At 38.8% G+C, this 22,789-nt stretch overlaps 1 protein-coding gene across 5 annotated transcripts in view; it reads left to right on the top strand.

Moving 5' to 3' along the window:
- The first annotated feature begins 253 nt into the window (after positions 1-253).
- The window catches only part of STRN3 (striatin 3), a 64,364-nt gene continuing 41,828 nt past the window's right edge, over positions 254-22,789 (top strand). For 2 of the 5 annotated variants that reach the window (XM_054067382.1, XM_054067381.1), the window contains exons 1-2: positions 254-624; positions 19,480-19,583. In XM_054067382.1, the coding sequence (XP_053923357.1) occupies positions 316-624; positions 19,480-19,583 (413 nt within the window). In that variant the 5' untranslated portion in view covers positions 254-315. The remainder of the gene's footprint in view (positions 625-19,479; positions 19,584-22,789) is intronic. The other 3 variants (XM_054067383.1, XM_054067384.1, XM_054067385.1) reach the window with 2 other exon arrangements.

Genomic DNA, 22,789 nt, shown 5'->3' with positions numbered 1-22,789 from the left:
CGCGGGGCTGGGGGGGGGAGGGGGAGCGATTTCCCGGCAGGCCCCGCGCTGCTCCCCCCCCCCTCCCCTCCCCGCGCGGCCGCGGGTGGGCGGCGCGGCGGCTGTAATGGCGGCTGGCGGTGGCTCGGCGCTGCTCTGACACCCGGGCACCTCTCGGCGCGGCGCACCCCACCTCCCTCCCCACGCCCCGCGCCCGGCCCGCCCCCCCCCCCTCCTTCCCCCCTCCTCCCCGCCCCAGCCAGCTCCACTCACCCCCTCCCCGGCCCCCGCTTCAGGCCCCCGCCGCGGGACGAGGAGGAGGGCTCCCCGCAGACAATGGACGAGCACCCCGGTGTCGGTGGTGGGATGGCGGCCGCGCCGAGGCCGCAGCAGCCGCCGCCGCAAGCGGGCGGGAACGTGAGCCTCCAGTCGGCTGGGGGCTGCGCGGGGGCCGGGGCCGGCGGAGGAGGAGGGCAGCAGGCGCAGGGCCCCGCGGCCCCGGCGGGCCAGGAGGCGGCGGGCCCCGCCGAGCTGTCCCGGCCGCAGCACTACACCATCCCGGGGATCCTGCACTACATCCAGCACGAGTGGGCGCGCTTCGAGATGGAGCGCGCGCACTGGGAGGTGGAGCGGGCCGAACTGCAGGTATGCGGGGCCGGGGGGGAAAGGGGGGTGCCGGTGGGAGCCGGGTCGCCGCGGCGCGGGGACGGTACCTGGGCGAGGCCGGCGAAGGCGCGGCCCTTCACGGCCTGCGCCGGGCTCCTCTCCCTGGGGCAGCCATTTTGGTTTGTAGCAATGGCGCCCGCGCGCCCGGCCCGGCCCCGCGCGCCGCTGCCCTCGCGGTGGGGCTGCGCCAGCCGCCCTGACAGCTGCCGCCGCCCGGCCGCCCGCTTCGGGGACCCAGCGCCGCCCCCGGGCCCGGCCCCGCGCGGCTCCGGGACGGGGCGAGCCTGGGCGCCGTCCCCCGCTGTCCACTCGCTTTGGAGATTCCGCGGGTGAGGACCATGAGCAGTGAGGGGATGGTGGGTCTGCAGAATGTGGGTAAAAGTGCGAATTGCGTCCCGGGAACAAAAACTCGGGAACTCTTCAGCGCAGAGAGCAAGTGTGGGGAGTTCCGCTGTCGATCTCTTGCCGTTAATGTTTGCTTTCAGTAATAGAAAGGATGTCTCTACTAGTTACTTCTGTACGTGAGAATAAAACCATGCATGGAGTACTACGAGTTTATGTTCAGATTACAACGGGTTTCACATAGGAGTCATTATTCTTTTATAGGACAGAAATTTGTACGACAACAGGTAAAATCCTCCAAAATTGCTTCCAAACAGTTTTTTGTATGGGGTGAATATTTACTGTCTTGAAGCGGCATTCCTTCAAATTGCGCTCTAATTAAGGTTTTCAGTAGCGTGCTGCAGCAGCAGCCAACTTTGCATTTAGTTTTAGATTCCAGAACCAAGAACTGTACCTGAGCCTGGACAATTCTTTCAGGACTTAGCTCTATAATAAGCATGTAATCTGTACTACTTTTGTTACAACTATAATTAAGAAAGGATTTTTAAAAAAAGCACCAAGGGAAACAAATTAAGAAGTTTCACTGTTTCCTTCACTTACTGCAGGACTTGGAATCATAGAGTCATAGTATAGTTAGGGTTGGAAGGGACCTTAAAGATCATCTAGTTCCAACGCCCATCGAACCTGGCCTTGAACACCTCCAGGGATGGGGCAGCCACAGCTTCCCTTGGTTTGCCATTTTAAGCCTTGTGGAATGGCTGTTTTTTAAAATTCAGTTTGGTGGATATCAGTGGGCACTTTTTTAGCAGAGAAGAATTTTCTTAATGCCATCATTTAGCAAATAAAACTGTCTTGAAAAGTTTGTTCTGTATGCAGGCTTGTTACTTTAAAACTGAAGTACCGCATTCCGTACTCCAAAGTAAAGCTCAGTTTGAAGACTTTGAAAGCTCCATCTGACTGAAAAAGTGTGGCTATGAACTCACGTGGCCTGTGTCACTATGATGTTTTCTTGCCAAGCCTGCTGCTTTTGTTTGTACTTGCTGTTTATCATCCATGGCCATACTGTTTCAGCTGTTTATTTCTGAAGGTACTGTTTAAGTTCTGACCCTGCTTATTTATGTGTTGGTTCGCTTTACCTCCTGTGTGCGTCAGGTCATGGGACAGAGACAGCATAGTCACTGCACAGTGCATGTGTATGAGGGTGGGTTTTTTTATAATTTCAGAAGCCCAGGATAGAAAAAGGGGAGGGCATTACCTTTGGATTTTAAATGTCAGTGTGTACGGTGGCGAAGAGTGATGCAGGAGTGTGTTGAGAATATTTCTGGAAGAGAGGTGCTTACCAGGCCTATGTTGTTTTTGTTGTTCTACAGCTCAAGTTGTAGAGTTCCAGTATGTTTTGAGGCTAAAAAAGTCTTAATAATTTGGACCCCAAACAACAGTTCTATTCATTGAAACTGCCGTCTTATTAATCTGTGTGATGTTTCTAAGTTTCCTTTTAAAATTCAGTACTACAATGATAGCCTTTGTTTAGTGAGAGAATCTTTTCATTCTTTTGAGAAAGACAGTGATAAAGACACTCAAATTCTCCCTGTGTAAAAGAAGACGCATCAGATAAACCTCTTAGAAACTCTTAAGTAGAAGGTTGTATTTTGGTGTCTGTGAACTGTCCCCTTGAGACTATTTCACTTGGATACTGAAATGAAAACTGGACATGGTCTTTATATTATAAACTACATATTTGAGTCACACTGCTAGACAGGCTTTCATTTTTTTTCATAAATAGGTAAGAAGCGGCAGAAGTGCACTTAGGAGTCTTAAATGTCTGTATGCTTGTGATTCTCAGTCAGGAATCCTTCAGGAACCTCCTTGACCTGGTTCCTTCTACATGCAGGTAGTCTTTCCCTTCTTTCAATGTTACAGTAAACTCTCTAAACATTGTTTCTCAGTGCTGGTCCCTTCTAAGTTAACTTAACCGTATAAGTTCTAAGTTAACTGGATAATTTTGCAAATTATGCTTTCTAAGTAGTACGTGGAAAACCAAATGACTTAGCAATATGTCTGATCATATTTGGTTGTTCTGAATTTATGACTTTATTCTTCCAAAGAATAAGAAACTTTCCTATCTGCAGTATGAAATTAATGGGACTCCTAAGTGATTTCCCCACCCGCCCGCCTTTTTTTTTTCCTGGTTAGTTAAGTGATCAGAAGAATTGCTGGCCCGTGGTAAGAGTGCTCTCTGTGTATGGGGAGGCTGGTGCAGGGAGAGATGATCGGCAATGACAGTTCTGTTCTTTCTTGGATCTTCTAATGAACTTTTTGTTCTGTTGTTTTACCTGTCTACGGGACACATTTTTATAATTAATTTAAATTGCAAGATATTTGGTCATCTTGGGTTTTATACCACAGCCATAATGACTGACAAAGGATCTCAACTCTTTGGATTTGAAGAAGTCCTGTGCCGGTAGACATAAGTCTGCATTCACATCAGGCTTTGAATCTTAAATGTTAATAACTTTACACTATCTTTTCTAGCTGTCCAGGTGCATCGCTCTTCTGTCTGTGTGCACAGAGGAAACGGCATAATTGTTTGCCAAATCTGTGTGTGCATAAATCAGTGTCGAGTACAAAAATGTCAAATATCAGGAGCCTAGTCCTTGAACCATAGTGCACTTAATTTCCTTTCGCTTGTACTACTGGCTGCCACAGTAACTTTTTAGCACTTACTGCTGTGTGGAAAAGAAGTTGTCTGGCCTTGTGTAGCATATTGAGTGCTTGAAGGGAATAGGCTGGATCTGGTCTCTGTTCTGTGCACTAGGAGAATGAATTTTTCACTGTAATGGTGTTGTGTAATTTTAACTGTAACTTTGATCTGTCAATGTAATGACCTTGATGTTGGTAGCTGTTCTACTAAGATAAATTAAATCCATGTTTTCCAAGATGTTTATATGTTTTAGAGGAGTAACAGCAAGCCCATATTGTTGGCCGTTAGGTATTGGTTAGGAATAATTATTTCCTTTTAGGAGCTAAGTAGCTCTGCGTTCGTGAAAAAGAAACGTAGATGGAAAAAGCTTTTGGATGCAGTGTAGAAACTCATAGAGAATGAAGATGAAGTTGTGTCAAAAGGAGTATTACAGAAAAACTTGCAACGTTTGTGGGAAAGTCAATAGAGTTCCACTTTCTTTTGGGGCTTGCAGGCTGACAGCGCTTGGCTGGAGTGGATGTCTCAGTTGTACATTCTTTTTCATCAGGTTTTCTGAACTAGATAAAAATGAGATTGAGTACTTTCCAATACTTCAGAATTACAAAAGAACCTGTTGAGAAATAATTGCTACTTCCAAGTGTTTTAGTGTATAGGAAGAATAATTAACATAAATACTCAAAATATATAGAATTTCACTACTAACAGTATGCATCCTTTTAAGTAACTCAGATGTGCATAAAGGTTTATATGGTTGTTGGTCTGACTGCACGTAGCTGTTCTTATGTTCTCCTGACCGATAGGATAGCTTTGAAATGCTCTGTTTTGGTTGTCTGAAAATACCCTTAGTACTGTTTTGATACTAATTTGCTTAAATAAAAAATCCTGATTGATATCAGGGGCATTAATTGTGCTAGAACATGCAGAAGTTCCAGGTAGGAAAAGCAGATGCTGCAGTTGTGAAGTGTGTGGTGTATTGTAACCACATGCATTGTGTATTGATTGCATTCTAGACGGTTGAAATTGGAAAATATGCATAATTTACAAGCTGCTATTTCATTTGGTGTTAGTGGGTGTATCTCAGTATTTAATTTGAAATTAAGCTTGACTGACTGCTAAAGCCATCCTTAAAAAACCCAGCGGATACTTAATCAACACTGACTGAAAATAAGATGAAGTGGGTTGTAAAAAGGTGAACAACATTCATATTTGCAAAACTTATAAGGGCCAAGAGGTGTGTAGGTAATACGTGCATCTCAAACGTTCTGTTCATGCAGGGTGTTAAGATGCTTGCTGCAGCAGGGGTGAAGAAGTACCACTTCATACAAATGCATAATGCTTATTCACATAATAAATTGAGTATTTGTTACCTCTCTTTTATAATGAAACTTTTTTTTCAGTGTAAAATAGCATACATCTAGGAGTTAAAAACCAGAAACCTTTGTTCATTAGTCATTTTTCTAAGCTATTGGTCAAAACAGCTACACATTTTATGGAGTTCAGTCTGTTTTGCAATTTAAAGTACTAAATCAAGGGTTCTGTGTATATTGGGTAGAGGACAATTAGACATAATCAAGGATTTCCCTCCTGTGGCTTGCCATAAGCTGTTTAATCAACTGAGTTAGAGGCAGTTCTGATGGAACTTTAGGTGCCTCTTTACTGAAGTTTGAAAGTCTGTTCTTTTCTGTGTATATGGGAAAATCCTGCCGTCCTCCATAGGCTTCTTAATGAGACTTCCAAATTGAAAATGTGCAGAGCTGCTTCCTTTTTGTGGATGAATAACCTACACAGATAAGAACTGATTGTAAATTAAAAAGCAGCTGCTACATAGCAGAGTTTACCATAAAAGATACACACACAAAGTTAAAGTAAGGAGATGTCTTACATAGTTTAAGATAAATAGGAATGAGATTTTCTCCTTTGTAAAGAAAGTAGATACATGGTTAATATTTTGACTTCTTTTGCTATAAAGTTAGGGTACTGTCTGTGGCTCTAAAGGATTAGTGTTCATTTGGGGGGGGGGGGGGGGGGAAGTGTTTTCACTTTTCCATTTATGCCCATTCCTCCAATTTTATTTTTTTGAGCATTTTATTTAGGTCTTTAACGTTCCTATATAATGTCCTTGCAGTATTTACTTCGTAGAGGTAAAATGCAATAAAAGGATGTGGGACTTTGAGTTATAGAAAGATCCTTCAGAAGCTTACTAGAAAAAACCTGGGTGGGAAAGTAAGGCTTGGTATAGTAGTTGTTTAATTTTTTCTGGAATATTGTTCCTAAATAATTCCCCTCTATCAACACTCAGGATAAAAATGTTTGTACTGCGTAGTAATTACTCTTCCATAAACAATTCTTTAGAATAACTATCCTCTTACTTAGAAGCAGCAAACAGAACTCTTTTTATCAGTTACTCTGATAAGGTTTTCTTTTAGACACAGCTTAAATGTATGTGGCAGATAGGTTATTTAACACTTCTTAGTGAAGAATTTAGTGAAGAATTACTTTTTTTTAATACTGGACGTGTATTTTATCTCTTAGCTTCATTGTCATCACACCTATGCTTGTTTAATGGCTCTCTGAGAAACTTCACTTCAGGGAATTTTGGGGGGGGAGTGTAAAAATATCTTGTGGACACTGAAAGTAGGTTTTGAAATAGTGATGTATGTTCATCCTTTTGTCATCAAGCTGGGAGAAAGTGGTAATGATTCCTTTTTCCTAATTGAAAATTGGAAATAGGGAAGTTAGTTCGTCCACTGATTTAGCAAATCTTCTGGACAAAGGGATAACCTGCAAGAGCTTTGTTTGCTTATCTGATTGTTGTTTGTCACTCGAATGTTCTTGAATTATCCTAAGCAATGGCTCAGCAGGATATCTGGTTTAATGGTATCTTCTGTCTTCCTCTTTGCTACTCCAACAGTTATTAAGAGCTAATTATGAAGTTGGCTGTTCTTCAGGACTGGTCCTCAACCTGTAGCATGAATTTAAGCAGGTTTTTTTTAGCGCCACTATAGGATTTTTACAAAACCAACTGATTTAGAGGTAACCTGCTGTTAGCAATTAAGGGTAAAATAAATTTATCTGGGTTTTGGATAAACTCTGCTTAATGTCATTGAGAGATGGAGTGCATTCTTAGCCTTTTTGAAGGTTTTGTGCATGTTTTAAGTATATATATTTATGTTGAAAAAGCTTGCACATGTTGACTGTAACTTCCTGAAAAACTGTACTTTTCTCATTGGTGATTGAAGTGATCCTGAAATATGGAGCGTACCTGAGAAATTCCAGATGCCTGGAGTTCTTCCTGATTATCTCTTTGTTTTTGATGGGTCATTTGCTGTAAACCTTGCTCTATTTTCTTACCTTGCTTTCTCTTCACTCAGAATATGGTCACTCCTTAACTGTGAGCAAATTTGAGATTGATGATCCTATAGTACTTCTTCTAGATGGAAAAAAATTAACAGCACACCCCCCCCAGGCTTTACACCAGTGGACACATAGAGAATGCTTGATCCTAGTATTTAACTCAACACTGTGATTTATTTTTGTATTGAATTTTTTTTAATCTCAAAATACAATTTTCCAGGTGAAGACTACGATCTTTTTGTTGATACCGAGTTTACCAGCAGGCAGCTGCAGAACATTTGCTTCTTTTTCAGATACCATGGTATTTCAAAATAGAGAATAAGAACTGGTAACGTGTAGATGAGTTTAACTCTCCAACAAACTTGGCAGTTCAAGAGTTGTGAGACTGAAATTGCTTTCTTTGAGGATAAGGTGCTTTTAACTCCTGGACCCTGGGGTGTGGGAACAAAATCCTGGTATATACCTTGAGACCTTGGGAAAGGAAAAGATCCTGCTTGGATGAACAACACTCAGAAGTATTTAAGGAGAACATATAAAAATGTAAACGTATTTACATGACTTATTCATATTACCTATTTATATGACTAAGGTTTATACAGTTGAATTGGTAGAAGGCAGGACTACTGGCTGTGCTAACCCTGATGAAGTGGTGTAAATTAAAGAGGGCTGGCCCAGTTCTGTCAGGAAGCTAGATTAACATTTAGGAGGTGCAAAGTAAATATTCTTCCTTAATTTTGTGATGCCTTCCTTAAAACACTTTGCTTTATACACTTGTATTTTAGCTGTTGTACTTTTTCGGTTTTTCTAACTTTTATTTCATTAACTTGTGTTCAGTTTTGTTATTGTTGTCATTGCCTTAATGCTGCAGAGCTTTAGGCCTTGTAATACTGTATTCTTTTATGTATATATAGATGGCTGCTTATATTCTAGTTCTGACACTTGAGTAGTTTTTGCTTTCTTCTCCTTGGAAGTGTGTTACTGACCTGCAGCTGATGAACATTGACATGAGCGTCTGTTGCTAGGTCAGTTTAGGTCACTGTGTTCACAGTCTGCTGTGAATTATACTTTCCCCTTCTGCATTCCTAAATAATAAATAGATGTTCCTGATTCTGGAAAGGAAATGTACATTCTTGAGGATGTTTGCCATGCTGTGCTTTTCTGTCCCTTTCCACTCCATAGTAATAGTAAGGACCCACCACACTACAAAGTATACACCTTCACTCTGATTCCTGTGCTCTTGAACTACAACTACGAGTAATAATAAAGAAAATTATCTTAATATTCTTAGTTCTGTTTAGTATTCAGTGTCTAACAAATCTGTAATTGTGGCACTTAGTAATTAACTGTGTAACTTAACAATGTAACTCCGTCTTAATGGAATAATGCACCAGTGTAGTGATGCTGGCAGTGTACATATTTTAATCTTATCAAAGTCAAATACTGTGTTTTGGTGTTACCATCAGTGTATAATGAGTTTTACTGGTGGTAGTGGTGTCTTTCTTGGAAAGAGAACTTTTTTACTGGCTCAGATGTGTTCCAAAAATGCTCTGTAATTTAAAAGGCTGCACACAAATCTTTTGGATGGAAATGGACCCAGGAGTGTAGCTAATTTTTGGTTTTTAACAGGTGTCACTTGCAAGGTTCTTGTGTTTAAAAGAAATGTAGAAAATACAGATGATAGTGACAGAATGAGAAACTGCATATGAGGATGAACTTGTGCTGAAATAAATATGCTGATTTGCTTTTCCTCATGACTGCTGTGAGTTTCCTGTTAAAGAAATTCATAAAACCCCTGAATGATTTGTGGCTTTATAAGAGGGAGCTATAAATATAGAAATTGGGAAGTGATTTCTGTCTTGTGATCTGTGCAGAACTTGCAAGGTCAACATTGCAATATAATGTCCAATTCTTTAGTAGTAATTTTGAAAAGAATGCTGAAAACTTGACATGAAAGCAATTTGTGGGCTGCAAATCGCATCTTGGAGACTGATCCATGTAGAATTCAGTCTTGCTGGCTAATCAAAAAGAAGGCCAAGAGGTAGCTTTATTAGGTAACTTGCTGGGTTTTAAATGCATTCAGGTGCTTCTTAACTCAAAGTAGAAAGTTGTTTCGTTTAAGAGGTATGACAGAGCAGACTGGAACTTCACCTTAAAAAAAAAAAAAAAGAAAATTATCCCAATGAAAGAGTGTAGATAGTGTGACAGATGTGTGTGTGAAGTTGGGCAACTGCCTCTTTTTTTTTCGTAGAAGAGCGAAAGAATAACATTATGTTATTGTATAACATAATGTAAAGATCTTTGTACAATAAAAAAATATGAAATTATGAATAATTTGTACATGAAGACCCAGAAGAAATATAAATTGGTTTAAAATAAGCCATTTATTTAAATAGATTCAAAATAAACCACGTTACTCTGTAGTATAATCTACTGTTATTAAGTTTATAAGTTCTTTCCATAACTTTTCTTAAGGTATTGTACCTAAAAGAACCTGGGCCTTTGGAACAAGGCAACTAGGGAATCTATCTTTGTTGGTGGCTTGTTTTTTTAAATCTTAGCTCAGATATTTGATTCAGTACAAAGGTAACAATGAAATATGGCCTATCCAAATGTCAGATTGCTTTAACTGATCTTCTTTTCTTTTAAGTCAATTTTATTTGCATCATTCTTGGCTTGAAAACACACATTTTTTGGTGCCCCCACTCCAGGTGTCCTGTTAGGGAAGCTAGAAGACTGTTGTTTCCCCTCCTGGAAGACAGAGAACTTGCAGCTGTATTTTCAGTTGACTGCACTACTCTTCTATAAAACCGTCTCTAACACCTTGACTCTGAGTCACACATTAATCTCTCAACTATATGATTGACAATAAAAAGTGTCATATATTGCCTATATTCTCCAAGTTAAATTCCTGTAAAATGTGTGTGTGTGTATAACTAAAGACAGCCACACAAATGCATAGTTTGCTTATTTTTAGTATTGTCCCTTTTTTTAGTTCAGTTATGGAGAAAACTGCAGTATTAAGAAGGAATTTGATCAATGAGAAGAGTACTGTAGATTAATCTTGCATATTCACAATATTGAGTGGCTGTCTTCAATTAAAAGGAAGCCAGTGTTGTCTGTGTTGTAATAAGTGAAATGTACTCAGCATTGTTAGTTTGCTAAGAAAAGCTGCGATCTTTTCATTTATGGACTAAAATAATCAGATTACCAAGAGCCAGTGTCAGGGTGCAGTTCTTTAGTAGTTTGTGTTGTTAAGTATGTCTGTCCAGGGCTAGAAGCGGTTCTTGAAAAATTAAAATTGGAAGAAAATGTACAAGAACTTTTGCAGTGTAAATTCTAAGACAGTTGCAAAATGATCCTGACCTTTCTTTAGGAAGTTCTCTTAAAATTGTTCTGGTTGCACTGCATTTTTGTCTCTGTTTCACAATCAGTTTGTGCTGCGAGTTAGAACCATTACATAGTGTTGTATGTAAATTGCAGATGTGTTTATAGCACCTTTATACTATGGAATTGTTTGTATAGGAAGGGACCTTTAGAGGTCATCGAGTCCAACCCCCACTGCAGTGAGCAGGGACATCCTCACCTCAATCAAATTGCTCAGAGCCCTATCCAATGTGACCTTGAAAGTTTCCAGGAGTGGGACATTACCACCTCTCTGGGCAGCTTGTTCCAGTGTTTCACCAACCTCCCTGTAAAAATTTCTTCCTTGTATCTAGTCTAAATCTGCCCTCTTATAGTTTAAAACCATTACCCCTTGTCCTATCCCAACAGGCCCTGCTAAAAACTTTGTCCACATCTGTCTTGTAGGCTCCCTGTAAGTATTGGAAGGCCACAATAAAGTCTCACCAGAGCCTTCTCTTTTCCAGGCTGAACAATCCCAACTCTCTCAGCCTTTCTTTGTAGGTGAGGTTTTCTATTGCTCTGATCATTTTTCTGGCCCTCCTTTGGACCTGCTCCACCAGGTTGGTGTCTTCCTTGTGCTGAGGTCACCAGAACTGAGCGCTAGACTCACAGTGGGGTCTCACCTGAGCAAACTGGAGAGGCCGAATCACCTCCCTCAATCTGCTGGCTGTGCTTCTGATGTCACCGAGGAGACTGTTGGTCTTCTGGGCTGCAAGCGCAAATTGCCGGGTCATGTCCAGCTTCTCATCTACCAGTACCCCCAAGTCCTTCTTCACAGGGGTGCTCTATTATCTTAAGGAAACTGATTTGTTTGGGTGGATGCTCTCAAGCTCTGCTGTGCTAATCTTTTTTCTTTGTATATTCTTCTTGCTTTCTTTGGAAATGTGTGTAAGAAGCTTTCAGCAGCTATCCAGTTTGGACATTAAAGCTAACTTTGGTGTTCGTGCTGTTGTGAATATTGTGGCAGAGACCTGCTAGGTGGTTTGATAAAGAAAGACTGGGTGGACATGAATGTAGAATGTTTTCTGTGTTAAATTTTGGCAGTGACTAAACTACATATCGGTGAATTGAACAGCATAACTTGGGTTCTGACAGTTTTCTGTAGTTCGATTGAAAGTAACCGTATGTTGATATGTAAAACTACTTAACATCCTGGGTTAACTTTTATCTTTGAAAGGCACATGAACCCTAATATTCCTTTTTTGGTTTTTTTGAGAAACTGATGTGAAACTAAACTCCATAGCAAATCAGTTAAGAAAGTAGATATAGCATTCTTAGTTTTATTTTACATGCCTTGATCTTCGGAAAGTACATACTTTCTTGAGAAAGTATACATACGTTTTCAAACAGTCCTAATTGTAGATAGAATTTGTTTGTGTATATGTTAGATTTGTTTGCAGAGATTTCTTAAATTATTATTAGGTGCGTGACTGCCTCAGTCTTGGGAGCTTGTGTTCAAACATGTTTCATAGATTAATCAACCTGATAAAGGAATGCAGTTGAAGAATGCTGTCCAGACTCTTCATAGAGTAGTATATCTGAGTAGTAAGGGGCAAAAGCATTTCTCATGTTTTACTTGGCTATTTAGTTATCTTGAGTGATGGCATTCAATTTGATATTTGAATGGAAAGATTTTAATTTCTCAGTAGAATTATATTGATGTTGAAGATAGAATAACTTGGAAGTAAAAATGAGTGAGCATCTTTTGAGGTAAAGGGAACATTTATATCTGGTTAGATGGTCTAGTGCCTTCAGACATTCCTGTTAACGGTCAATTGATTAAAGAAATAATTATGGCTGTTTAATGGCTTTCAGCTAGAATTTGCTGGATCTTGGATCTGCTTAGATTGCCAGTGTTCTTGATCATTTGCATGGGAGGTGCAAAGGAAAATGTAAATTTGCTATTGGAGGAATCTTTAATGATGCTGAAATAAAATGCCTGCAGAAATTCAAGTGTGTGGGGAGAAGGAAAACTGGTGTATAGGGACAGTGGCTGATATCCTGACACATCAGCATGGATCATTTTATTAACTTTATTATCATCAACATACTGTAACAACAACCAGATTAACTTCACATTTCCTGCGGTTAATGTAATTATTCAGTCTTCTAGAACAGAATCTTCTTCCAGGAAGATGACAATTCCTTTAAAAAATCCTAGGCAGGAACTTACTTTCCTGAAGAATGGCCTCTGGGACTGAAATAGAAAAGAAAAATTCGTTTTTAAATTAAGCTGTGCTCAGTATTTTGTAAGTTTTTAATGGAAACAAAAATTTCGAAGCCTGTTGTATTAAAATGTTCTTTATGGAACAGTAGTGGTCAATGAATGATAAATTTGAAGTCACCTGTATTTGTTACTCAAAAAAATTACTTAGTTTTCAATTCTTAGTGTACATTTTAGTCTTTGTGGAGAATGCTTTTTGTGACAGTTTGAATCCATTGCTTTTAGTGGCTTCTAAGTGTTTTGAACTTGTAGTTTCAATTTACTGCTTTTTCTCCTGCTGCTGGCTTATGTGTACTGGATAGAAAACTATGGATATCTGGTTTATTTAGCTTCTGGACTAAGTAGAGGATGTCAGTCTTTAAAAACAAATCTGAGTTGTATGAGTTTTGTTATTGTAGTATTCCTAAATACTGCATTGGTTAGGAGAGTGGCTATAAAAATCCTAGCATAAGAAAAAATTATTCAATGAAACAATTCTAATAAGGAATACTGACAGAATGAAGATAGTCTTATACTGGCTTTATTTTGTGGCTTGGAAGTTTGACACAAGCATAGAATAGGAGGAAATTGAAGGCTGGATTTTCAGTAAGTTGTTCAAAGAAGCTGATGAGACTTGTCAGTATTTGGCCCTGTAGCATAAATACCCAAGCTTTTGAATTTGAATGACCGGGAGTGACGTTTCAGTGGTGGAAAAGAGGAAGCGCAGGTTCGGGGAAGGAGAGTTTTTCAAGCCTGATCTTTGCCATACCCATTGCAGGACTGAAGGGGACTTGTGGATGAGTAAATTCTCTTGTATCTGTCACTTGTATCATGAACATGCCAGTCTGCTCCTTCGAGCAAGCTGAGTTTTTGGTCTGCCATTCTTGTGCGATGGTCGCTTAAGGGTGTTGCTTTTCTAGTGGCTAGGGATTGCCTTTGAGAAGTGATCAGAAAGTGGTGATACGAGTCTTTCAAGAAAGTATCGGTTGAGGAGCAAGAAATGATGATCAGCTCAAATGGAAAAGATCTATAAAAGAGAACCTTCAGGAAACATCTTAACACCATTCCTCCTTTAAGTGCAGTAGCTATGACCTGATAGTTAACTGACTGCTTGAAGGGTTACACAGGGAATTATCATCTTTATTTGCTAATGTTCAAGTGTAAACTAGTATTAAGTAGTTGTTGAAATCTTTTTTCCTGCATCTGTAATCTGGACACGTTTTATGAAGTAAATGTTTTCTGTTAACATATGAGAGCTGATGTTACTAATTTTTCAAGTCTTCCAATTATTTTTTTATTCTGCAAGATCTTTAAAAGTGGCATCTTTGAAACGTGTATCATCCTGATATGACCAGTGAAGCCTTTCTCACTGCACAGCTTACTAGTGAGAGCTTCTTGCTTGAGACTTTGATTTACAAAGTTTTATTTTTTTATGGTAGTCAAGGTATCTTTCAGTCCTCAGTTGACAGTTTAAGGATTACTAGTAATTGTAATAATTGCATAGACATAACCAGTTTTGTGAGGATGTATTGAAACCCTTCCAAATGCTTAATGTTTTTACATTTATGATGGTTTAGATGTTTTCAATGAGATGAAGTTTTAGACTGTGTTTGTTGGAAACTGAAGGTGAAGGCTTCTCTTATGTTCACTTTGCCTTTTATGAATGGGAATTAGAACATTAGTAGCTACACAGGTGTGTCCACTCTTAAATTACTGTTATGAGTCAAATTTTCCACCTTCTCAGTATTTTTTGGTTTTCCAAAACAGTGTTCTCCTTCAACTTCAGCATAATAAGCATCTACAAATGAAGAATGTTAGTCTTTTTGTGTGATAATTATCTAGTGATTAAAACAAAATGCTTTTTAAAAAAACAAATCTTACTATTGTTTCGAGTTTTGCGATGTACCCTATTAGGATAAGTCACACGTCTGCGTATGGGGTGTATATATTCAAGCTGCTTTGGTGTATTGCATTTCTTTGAAAAATACTGCAGGCCTTTCCTTCCTTCCTTCTGTAAGTCTGAATGGACTTTAGAAAAACAATCCTCAGCATTGCATTGCAGCTGGCATTGCTTTACTTATATTTAAGGTTTTTTTAAACACACTTCCGGAGTCTGGGAGTTAACAACGTTTGCAACTGCAATGGAAAGAAAGTATACTTGCTTACTGAGTGTGTTCCTGTGTTGGTAAATCCATTAGAATTTGATTGTTTGAGTTGTACAAGAAAGTGTTAGTGTTTTGACAGGGTAAAGGGAGTCTTTTCATCAGTCTTACATGATTTACCATTCAGGTTTTATGCTGCTTTTTCCTTTAGTTTGTTTTGCTAGGTTTAAGGTGTTGGATGAGTATTTAAAATACTGCATATCATGACCTATTAATAAAACAAATGATTAAATTCTATATGTAGTTATTATATGACCTTTGAGTTGCATATGCAATTTTACCTGCCCCAAAACTGCAAAAACTTTGCTCCTTTTTCTTCAGTGGCTAAGAGAAATGTTTGATTAACCTAAAGATCAAGTCACGTCTTCTGTGCAATTGAGGTGATAAAATGCAGTTCTAAAGTTCTAATATGAATGCTGCTATTATGAGTACGCAGAGTAATAATTATTAAGTTTTAAGACCTTTCAAGCGTCTTTAAGAAGGGGGGAAAAAAATCCTCATTTTCTTACCAGAGTAAGAAATTTTGTTTAGTTTAGATGTATCAACTTTGTGAAATGCAGATTGTCAATAACTTTAAGTTATGTGGAAATTCTCTAGTAAACTCCTTTAAATCTGCTGTTGCACTTTGATAAAGTACTGTAATTTCATGCTAGGGATGTAGAGTGTCAGTGTAATCAGTGATTTACTTATTCCTGCTGTTGAAGGATAACTTCAGTTTGTTTGTCTTGGAGTTTGTTGGGTGCTTTGCACATGGTCAGACTTCCCATATAAAAGATAAAAACCTTTTTAGCTGTAAAATGTAGTGCGTTTGTCTGAAATGCAACACAGCATTAAAACAATATTCCGTTTACAAAGTCTAGAATATTAGATGTTAGAATTTTAATTTGTCCCCTTCTGTGTGTGCATTCTATAGTTATTTAACCTCAGACAATTTTTTTTTGTGGAATCCATGCTATTCAAGTAACTGTTCAGTAATTCTTTTTATGCTTGTATTCTGTCTTGCTTAGTTTCAGGCATTATTTTATGCATCCTTGCACAACCACAAAGTATCTGTCACTCTTAACTGCTTTTTAGAGCTCCTTGAATTCTCTTCCATAATAAAACTGGGCAAGTTCATGTGGTGGTGTCCTTATTTACAGCTGAGAGCCAGGGTGTAGAGGGAGACCAGAGTTATCAAGTGTCACTGAATTTTGTACAAAGGTAGTGGATCCCAGAGATCCATGAAAATGTCATGGTTATGAAAATGGACAGAGAAAGAATCTGCCCTGAAAAACCAAAACTCCTGGTTGAGCTTATTTAAAGAATCTGAAGCATAGCCCTGTTTGCGAAGGGAAATATTCTAATAGAATCTGTACACTACTGAATTCAACTGGAATTTTGTAAAACTATGGGAGGCCATATTTTTGCTTACAAAACTAGTTTTATATATGTTCTGTAAAGTAACGTGTTTTCTTCCTCTTAAGAAATGTTCTTGCTAATACACTTTCAACGATACATTTTGATTGAATTTTTAGTTCAAAAATGTTAGGGCTTGTCTCATATTTGACTTTCTTAGCCTCTCTGCTCTTGTTTTTGCAACGCTTGTGCTCTGGACATGCAGGTTATGATATCATGGTCAGTTTAGGCTGATCTGAGGCCATGTTGTAGCTGAAAGGAGCTGTTACTTCAGTATCCTGTTTGCTTCCCGTGTGCCAGCCTAAGTACTCCCATGGCTATGCAGAGTAGGATCAGGAAACTGATGTAATTCAGAGCTAAGTAAAACATAAATAAAATTATTTCCTCAGTAGACTTAACGTGTGGCAGCAGAAGCAGCTAAGTCAGCACAGCAGAGGGAACAGAAATAGGAGGAGGAGGAGGAGGATTATTCTGCTTAGTAACAGCCTGGAGACTTACAAATTGGTTTAAGACAATGGAAAGAATTCTGTCATAACTGGGAGGGATAGAAGGTGAGTACCAGTGTTCTCTGCCATTTTGTTTCCCAATTTTAGTGCCAGTCAGTCTTTAATCATCAGTATAGTTATAAATTATATTGAATCTAGCTCTCCTGAGAATTGTTTCAACGAAAGGAATATCTAAGGATTGAGCAAGTTGTATTATGTAGAGAGTGTGTCTTAAGTGTTTGTGTATGGAACCTAAGTTAGTACAACAGCCCCAAGGGAAACTGATCTGTTTACTTTATCTGATTTATCAAACCTGAGATTTACTGCTTTTCAAAAAAGTAGGTGTTGGGAAATTCTTTGTGAATTCTTAGGGCTTGTAGTCATGCAATACATCAAGTCATGATTCTGACACGCCTCATTTCTCAGTTAACGCTTAAGACGTTGATTAATGTAATTTATACAGCAAATCTGCAGTGATCTTATTCTTGATTTTGTACTGACGGTCTTGATGACTAAGTGTTCCTAAGTCTAAACTGATTTCCCACGTTTCTAAAGATCAAGCTCTTTAACTTCTGCATAGTTAACTGGTTAGGTTTTATAGCCATGTGACATTTACAATGGAGAGGAAAAAAAAATGCCGAAAATCAGTCAAATATGTATGCAAGCAATTACAGAAATTGATGCTAAAATAAATCTGCTAATATTGTCAAAAATGTCGAAACCCCAACTGCAAAGAGTGTTATGTGGTAACCTTTCTGTTCATCTTGTTAACCCTGTGAAGTTTGTTATAAATACTGTTGTATATGAAAGACTTCTTAGGGACTTCGTAGGGTATGTTTTTGGGGTTTTTTATTTTTATAAACATGATTTCTGTAGTATATTGATTTTCAAGATCACTTAACTCATTAACCTGTCTGGTTTAGAAGTGAGAGACCTAGGCAATCTCTAGAAAATACAGAGACTGGAATCTGCTTGGCCAAGTACTCCAGTATTTAGTTCTGGTTTTATTTTTGTAAAAAGTTTATGAGCATGCAGAAACTTTGAAGTGTGGTGTTGCACATATGTGCATGTAACATCACTTTTAAAAATACCTACTTTTATAACTGTTTTATGTGTACTTCTGTATTTATGTGTAAGGACACTTTTTGTTGTCTTGAAAAACTAGTGAAAATCGAGATAATAAGCTTGGCTTGTGAAATTGTCTGGTCATTAGGTACTAGGGGAGTGCAAATTATGTGTAATTGTAGTTTTCTCCAGGTTTTCTGTTAACTTGATACTGGAATTTAAGAAATACTGAAAGGCTGAGTCTAATCTAAGTGACATAATTGCAGTTGAGTGTAGTTGTGAGGTTTGCTCAACTGCCTCCATCCTTTCCCATTGAGAGCTCACTGTTTAAAATAGCTGGTTCTGCCTCTTGGTCTCTACCTTCTGCCTTGAAATATCTGCAATCATCACAAAGTGTATTTTTTATTTTTTCTCCATTACCATGGATGGTTTGATGCATTACTGTTTCTCCCCAAGTGGCAGTGGTTAGTTGAGAGTGCTTTCATGACTTTTAACTGAAATACTCATTAACTGCCTTTGTGTCACTTGGATTATACATTTTAATTGTTTAAAGTATTAGTTAGCTAATGTAAGGTAAAAGAATACATTTTAATCTGGTTTACTATTGAGCAGAAGGCCACAGGGTCTAAAATCATTGGTGATCTGTGAAGTTTTATGTAGTGGCAGCACTAAATCTTGAGAAAGGAGCAATGCAAGAATGTCATCCTCCTGGTTAGACTGTTTCAAGCTGTAATGACCGAGAGTAATGAAAATATGCAACCACTCCCTTTAAAAAAAAAATCTTCAAGGATAGATCAGGTAACAATTATAGGTCTAGTTTTTGTTTGGTTTTTTTTCTGTTGTGTCCCCTTTAGTAATGAAATTGTGTTGTTGATCTTAAGCTCTGTAGAGCAATGTGGTCCCTACTTTACTCTCCTCATTCAGTTTAAGAATTAAAGAAAATTTTATATTGAATCTTGCCTTGAATTAGCTATCAAATTAGGTCATAGTGAGGACAAATGAGTTTGTGATTTCTGGTAGTGATGGCCAACCCAGTGCTTTGTATTCACATCTGCAAATTCCCTTGTCTTCCCTAGCATTTCGCTTGTGAAATACAAGCCCTTTCACTTTGCAGTGAAGTTTTCCACTAGACCTCTTACACTAGTTGAGGTAGCTTGTATGTTCTATTGAATCTATTGTTGCCTACTTAATTAGGAGGCAAGAAGGAAGCTGCATTGCTTCTTTGTAAGTTTGGTGGGTAGTATGACTGATGCTTTTTAAAAAAATTGTAAATTCTGTATTTGAATTCATATATCCGTTTCTTAATCTGTTAATTAATACTTAATACTGGCATTAAAACCTAAATTGTTTAAAAGTACACTTTGTGCCTATTTTAATGTGACCTTGGGCTTAGAAGAAAATTTATACCAATTCATGCTACCAATGCTGTAATCACAAAGATGTATGCATTTATAAAATGTCTCAAACGATGGTTCTTTGTGCCTTCCTTTAGAGTTGTTATACTAACTTCATACCTTTATTTCAAGGCAAAACCCCCAGCACTTATGAACAGAAATATTCTAGAGCACAAATATTTCTGCTGTTAATGACTGAAATGGTTAATGCAAAACAGTTTCAGTTTTGGTTTGGGTTGGTTTTTTTGTTCTTTCTGAGCCAGATTTCATTATTTTGTTTTGGGAACAGAATGGAATAAAATCTGTTATTTTTTTGTGTGTGTGTTTTCAGGCTCGGATAGCGTTTTTACAAGGGGAAAGAAAGGGTCAAGAAAATTTGAAGAAAGATTTAGTGAGAAGAATAAAAATGTTAGAATATGCATTAAAACAAGAAAGGTAGGTATATAAGTTGTTCGGCTTTTATCTAACCTGGAAGACTTTACAGACTAAAAGGAGTTTTGTCATGTTATGTAAATTGTCTTTAGTAGATGATTCTACGGTTACTTTGTGTAAATTGTCTCTATGATTGGTCATCTTTACACTGTTTTCTGATAAACTTTAGTCTCCACTGTAATAAAAAAGGCATAATTTTCAGATTGTTTGGATGCATGTCTTAGATATAGAAAACTAAATTGGACACTTTCCCTTTTCCGAATAGTGGTATACTAAGTAAGAATAAGTGTTCCAAAAACGTTTATACCTTATTACTAACTTCTACGTGCTCTTCAGTGGTATTAAACTTGAAAGGATTGAAAATATTGTTCTCTTGATTCCCTACAATTATTTTGTATGTGTTGCATGATGAAAACTATATTTTGTGGCAGAACAGAGTCCTTTGAAAGTTACTATTACATTACGAAGTACTATTTTTCATGTGGTCAATGCTAGAATTTCCAGTCTCAGTAGTTGCATTTTCTGTAGCATTAATTTAAGACTTTGAAAATTTAATATTCCATTCAGTCCATGCAGGCTAATGTCCTTCAAAGAGACGTGTTCTTCTGTTCCATGGCTATTTAATTTGATGAGAATTAGTAATTTTGCAAAACCACTGTGAAAATATTTTCATGTGCCTATACTTCCAGTAATGGACTCCATTTAATTTTATCTTGCTTTTAAAAAGCAACTGAATCCAACAGTGTAAACATCTTGAGGTTCAGGCAACAAAATAGGTAGCCTTTATTTGTTTGTTTTTTTTTATTTAAGGGGAACATTTCTGCAAGAGTAAAATTAATATTTTGTAGCAAAGTATAGTGAGGCTTCGCCTGGACCCTTCTGATTGTTAAAGAGTGTGTCTAAATAAATTTTACATTATGTATTAGTACTATGAGTGAGTGACTAGTACAGAAATAACTTTGATTAGTTGGTTTCATATTCAAAGCTAATGTTTTGACAAAGCTACACACCATTGTGAGAAGTGTCCAGTATAAAGGTGTTTCAGAACACAGCATACGTCCATACAGAAAGCTGTATCCATACATGTGTTTTCTATTGAAGTATCAGTCAAAAAGGATTTATTTCTTCATTCAGCCCTGTTCTTTAAATGGAAAGTAACTCAAGGTTTCCAGTCAGTGTAAGACTGAAAGTTACATTGTTATATCCATTGTTATATACCAGTAAGGTGCCAGTCACTCTGGCTTCAAGGCAGATGAAAAGTGTGCTAAGTATTGCAATGTGTGTACTCTTCCTTTAAAGAACATTGAACATATCAAAGGACTAATATGCTGTTATGGCAGACCTATGTGTCTTAGATGTAATTAACTTTCTGAAGGTGAAGGAAAATGCCTTGGTTGTTTTGGCGATTTTTGCTGCAGATACACACCATAGAGCTGTGAGGATTGGTTATTTAATGGGGTAAGTCAGAGGTAGGTAGTTACAGCTGGAGTGTGAAGACATAAAATGCAGGATTTGAAGATGAATGGCATCAGTGAAACCTCATGCCTCCTTTTCTCTGAAATGCAGCTGCCATTATAGTTTAACTTCCCATGAAATTCCAAAATTTATCTGATTGGCAAAAAAATTTTACATCATTTGTACAGCAGAAGCATGCAGTTTGTTTTAGTTCTTGTGGCTAGTGGGTGCAAGCCAATGCTGCATGCTTCTGAAGAGGAAAAATCCTTGCTTAAGTCCCAGCCAGAGTTGTCATGAAGATTGCTAAAAATGGGAACTGAAACTCTAGGGTTGATTGGTGAATGTGTGGGAGGCAATGAGGAAGTTTTCTGTTGTTTTTTTTTTTCTGCAAGTGCCCAGTAGTTGGAGAATCTCTGATTGTGTAAGTATGATGGTTTGAGTAAGGAAATAGCCTCGCATGGGCAACAAACAGTAGGAACTAGAAGTCATTGTATGGCAAGAAAACGATTATATAATAGCCATCATGGAGACATGGTGGGATGACTTGCATAACTGGAGTGCTGCCATGGTTGGCTATAAACTCTTCAGGTGGGATAGGCAGTGAAGGAGAGGCGGTGGGGTGGCCCTCTGTGTTAGAGAGTGTTCTGATTGCCTTGAACTCAATGACGGTGTTGATAGAGTTGAGTGTCTACGGGTAAAAATAAGCGGAGCACCCAGTAGGGCAGATAGTGTGGTGGAAGCCTGCTATAGACCACCCAGCCAGGAAGAAGAGGCTGATGAGATATTCTACAAGCAACTCAGAGAAGCCTTGTGATCGCTAGCCCTTGTCCTTGTGAGAGATTTCAACTTACCAGATGTCTGCTGTAAGTATAATACAGCAGAAAGGAAAGAGTATAGGAGGTTCCTGGAGCATGTGGAAGTCTTCCTGATGCAGCTGGTGAGTGAGTTGACTAGGGAAGGTGCCCCATTGGACCTGATGTTTGTGAAAGGAGAAGGCCTTGTAGGAGGTGCGACGGTTGGAGGGCACCTGGGGCACAGTGACCATGAGATGATAGAATTCTCAGTTCTAGGAGAAGTAAGGAGGAAGGTGAACAGAACTGTCGCTTAGGACTTCTGGAGGTCAGACTTTGGACTGTTTAGAAGTCTGGTCTCAAGTTCCTTGAGAGGCAGTCCTAAAGGGTGAAGGAGCCCAAGAAGGTTGGATGCTCTTCAAGTAGGAAATTCTGGTGGCAGAAGAGCAGGCCCATCCATGTGTGCCAGAAAATGAGCTGGTGGGGAAGAAAACTGGTTTGGCTTAGCAGAGAGCTTTGGGTGGATCTTGGAAAAAAGAGGGAAGTATATATACTTTGGAAGAAGGGGCAGGCATCTCAGGAGGACTACAAGGATGAAGTGAGATCATGCAGAGAGAAAATCAGAAGGGCTAAAGCCCAGCTAGAACTTAAATAGCCCAATTCTGTGAAAGATAGTAAAAAATCTTTCTACAAATGTATTGGCAACAAAAAGAGGGTGAAGGACAATCATCCTTTAGTGGATGCAGGGGGAACAGTTGTGACAAAGGATGAGGGTAAGGCTGAGGTACTTTCATGCCTTCTTTGCCTCAGTCTTCAGCAGTAAGGTAGGATGTTCTCTGGGTACTCGGCCAGAAGGCAGGGAGGGAGAGCAGAACAAAGCACCAGTGATCCAAGAGGAAATGGTTAGAGACCTGCTCAGCCAATTAGACACTCAGAAGTCTACGGAGCCAGGGGGGATCCTGT

This window comes from Cuculus canorus, chromosome 5 (genome assembly GCF_017976375.1).
Source record: "Cuculus canorus isolate bCucCan1 chromosome 5, bCucCan1.pri, whole genome shotgun sequence".
NCBI lineage: Eukaryota > Metazoa > Chordata > Aves > Cuculiformes > Cuculidae > Cuculus > Cuculus canorus.
Note: the sequence above shows the minus strand (reverse complement) of the source record. Positions and strands in the feature narration are given on the sequence as shown.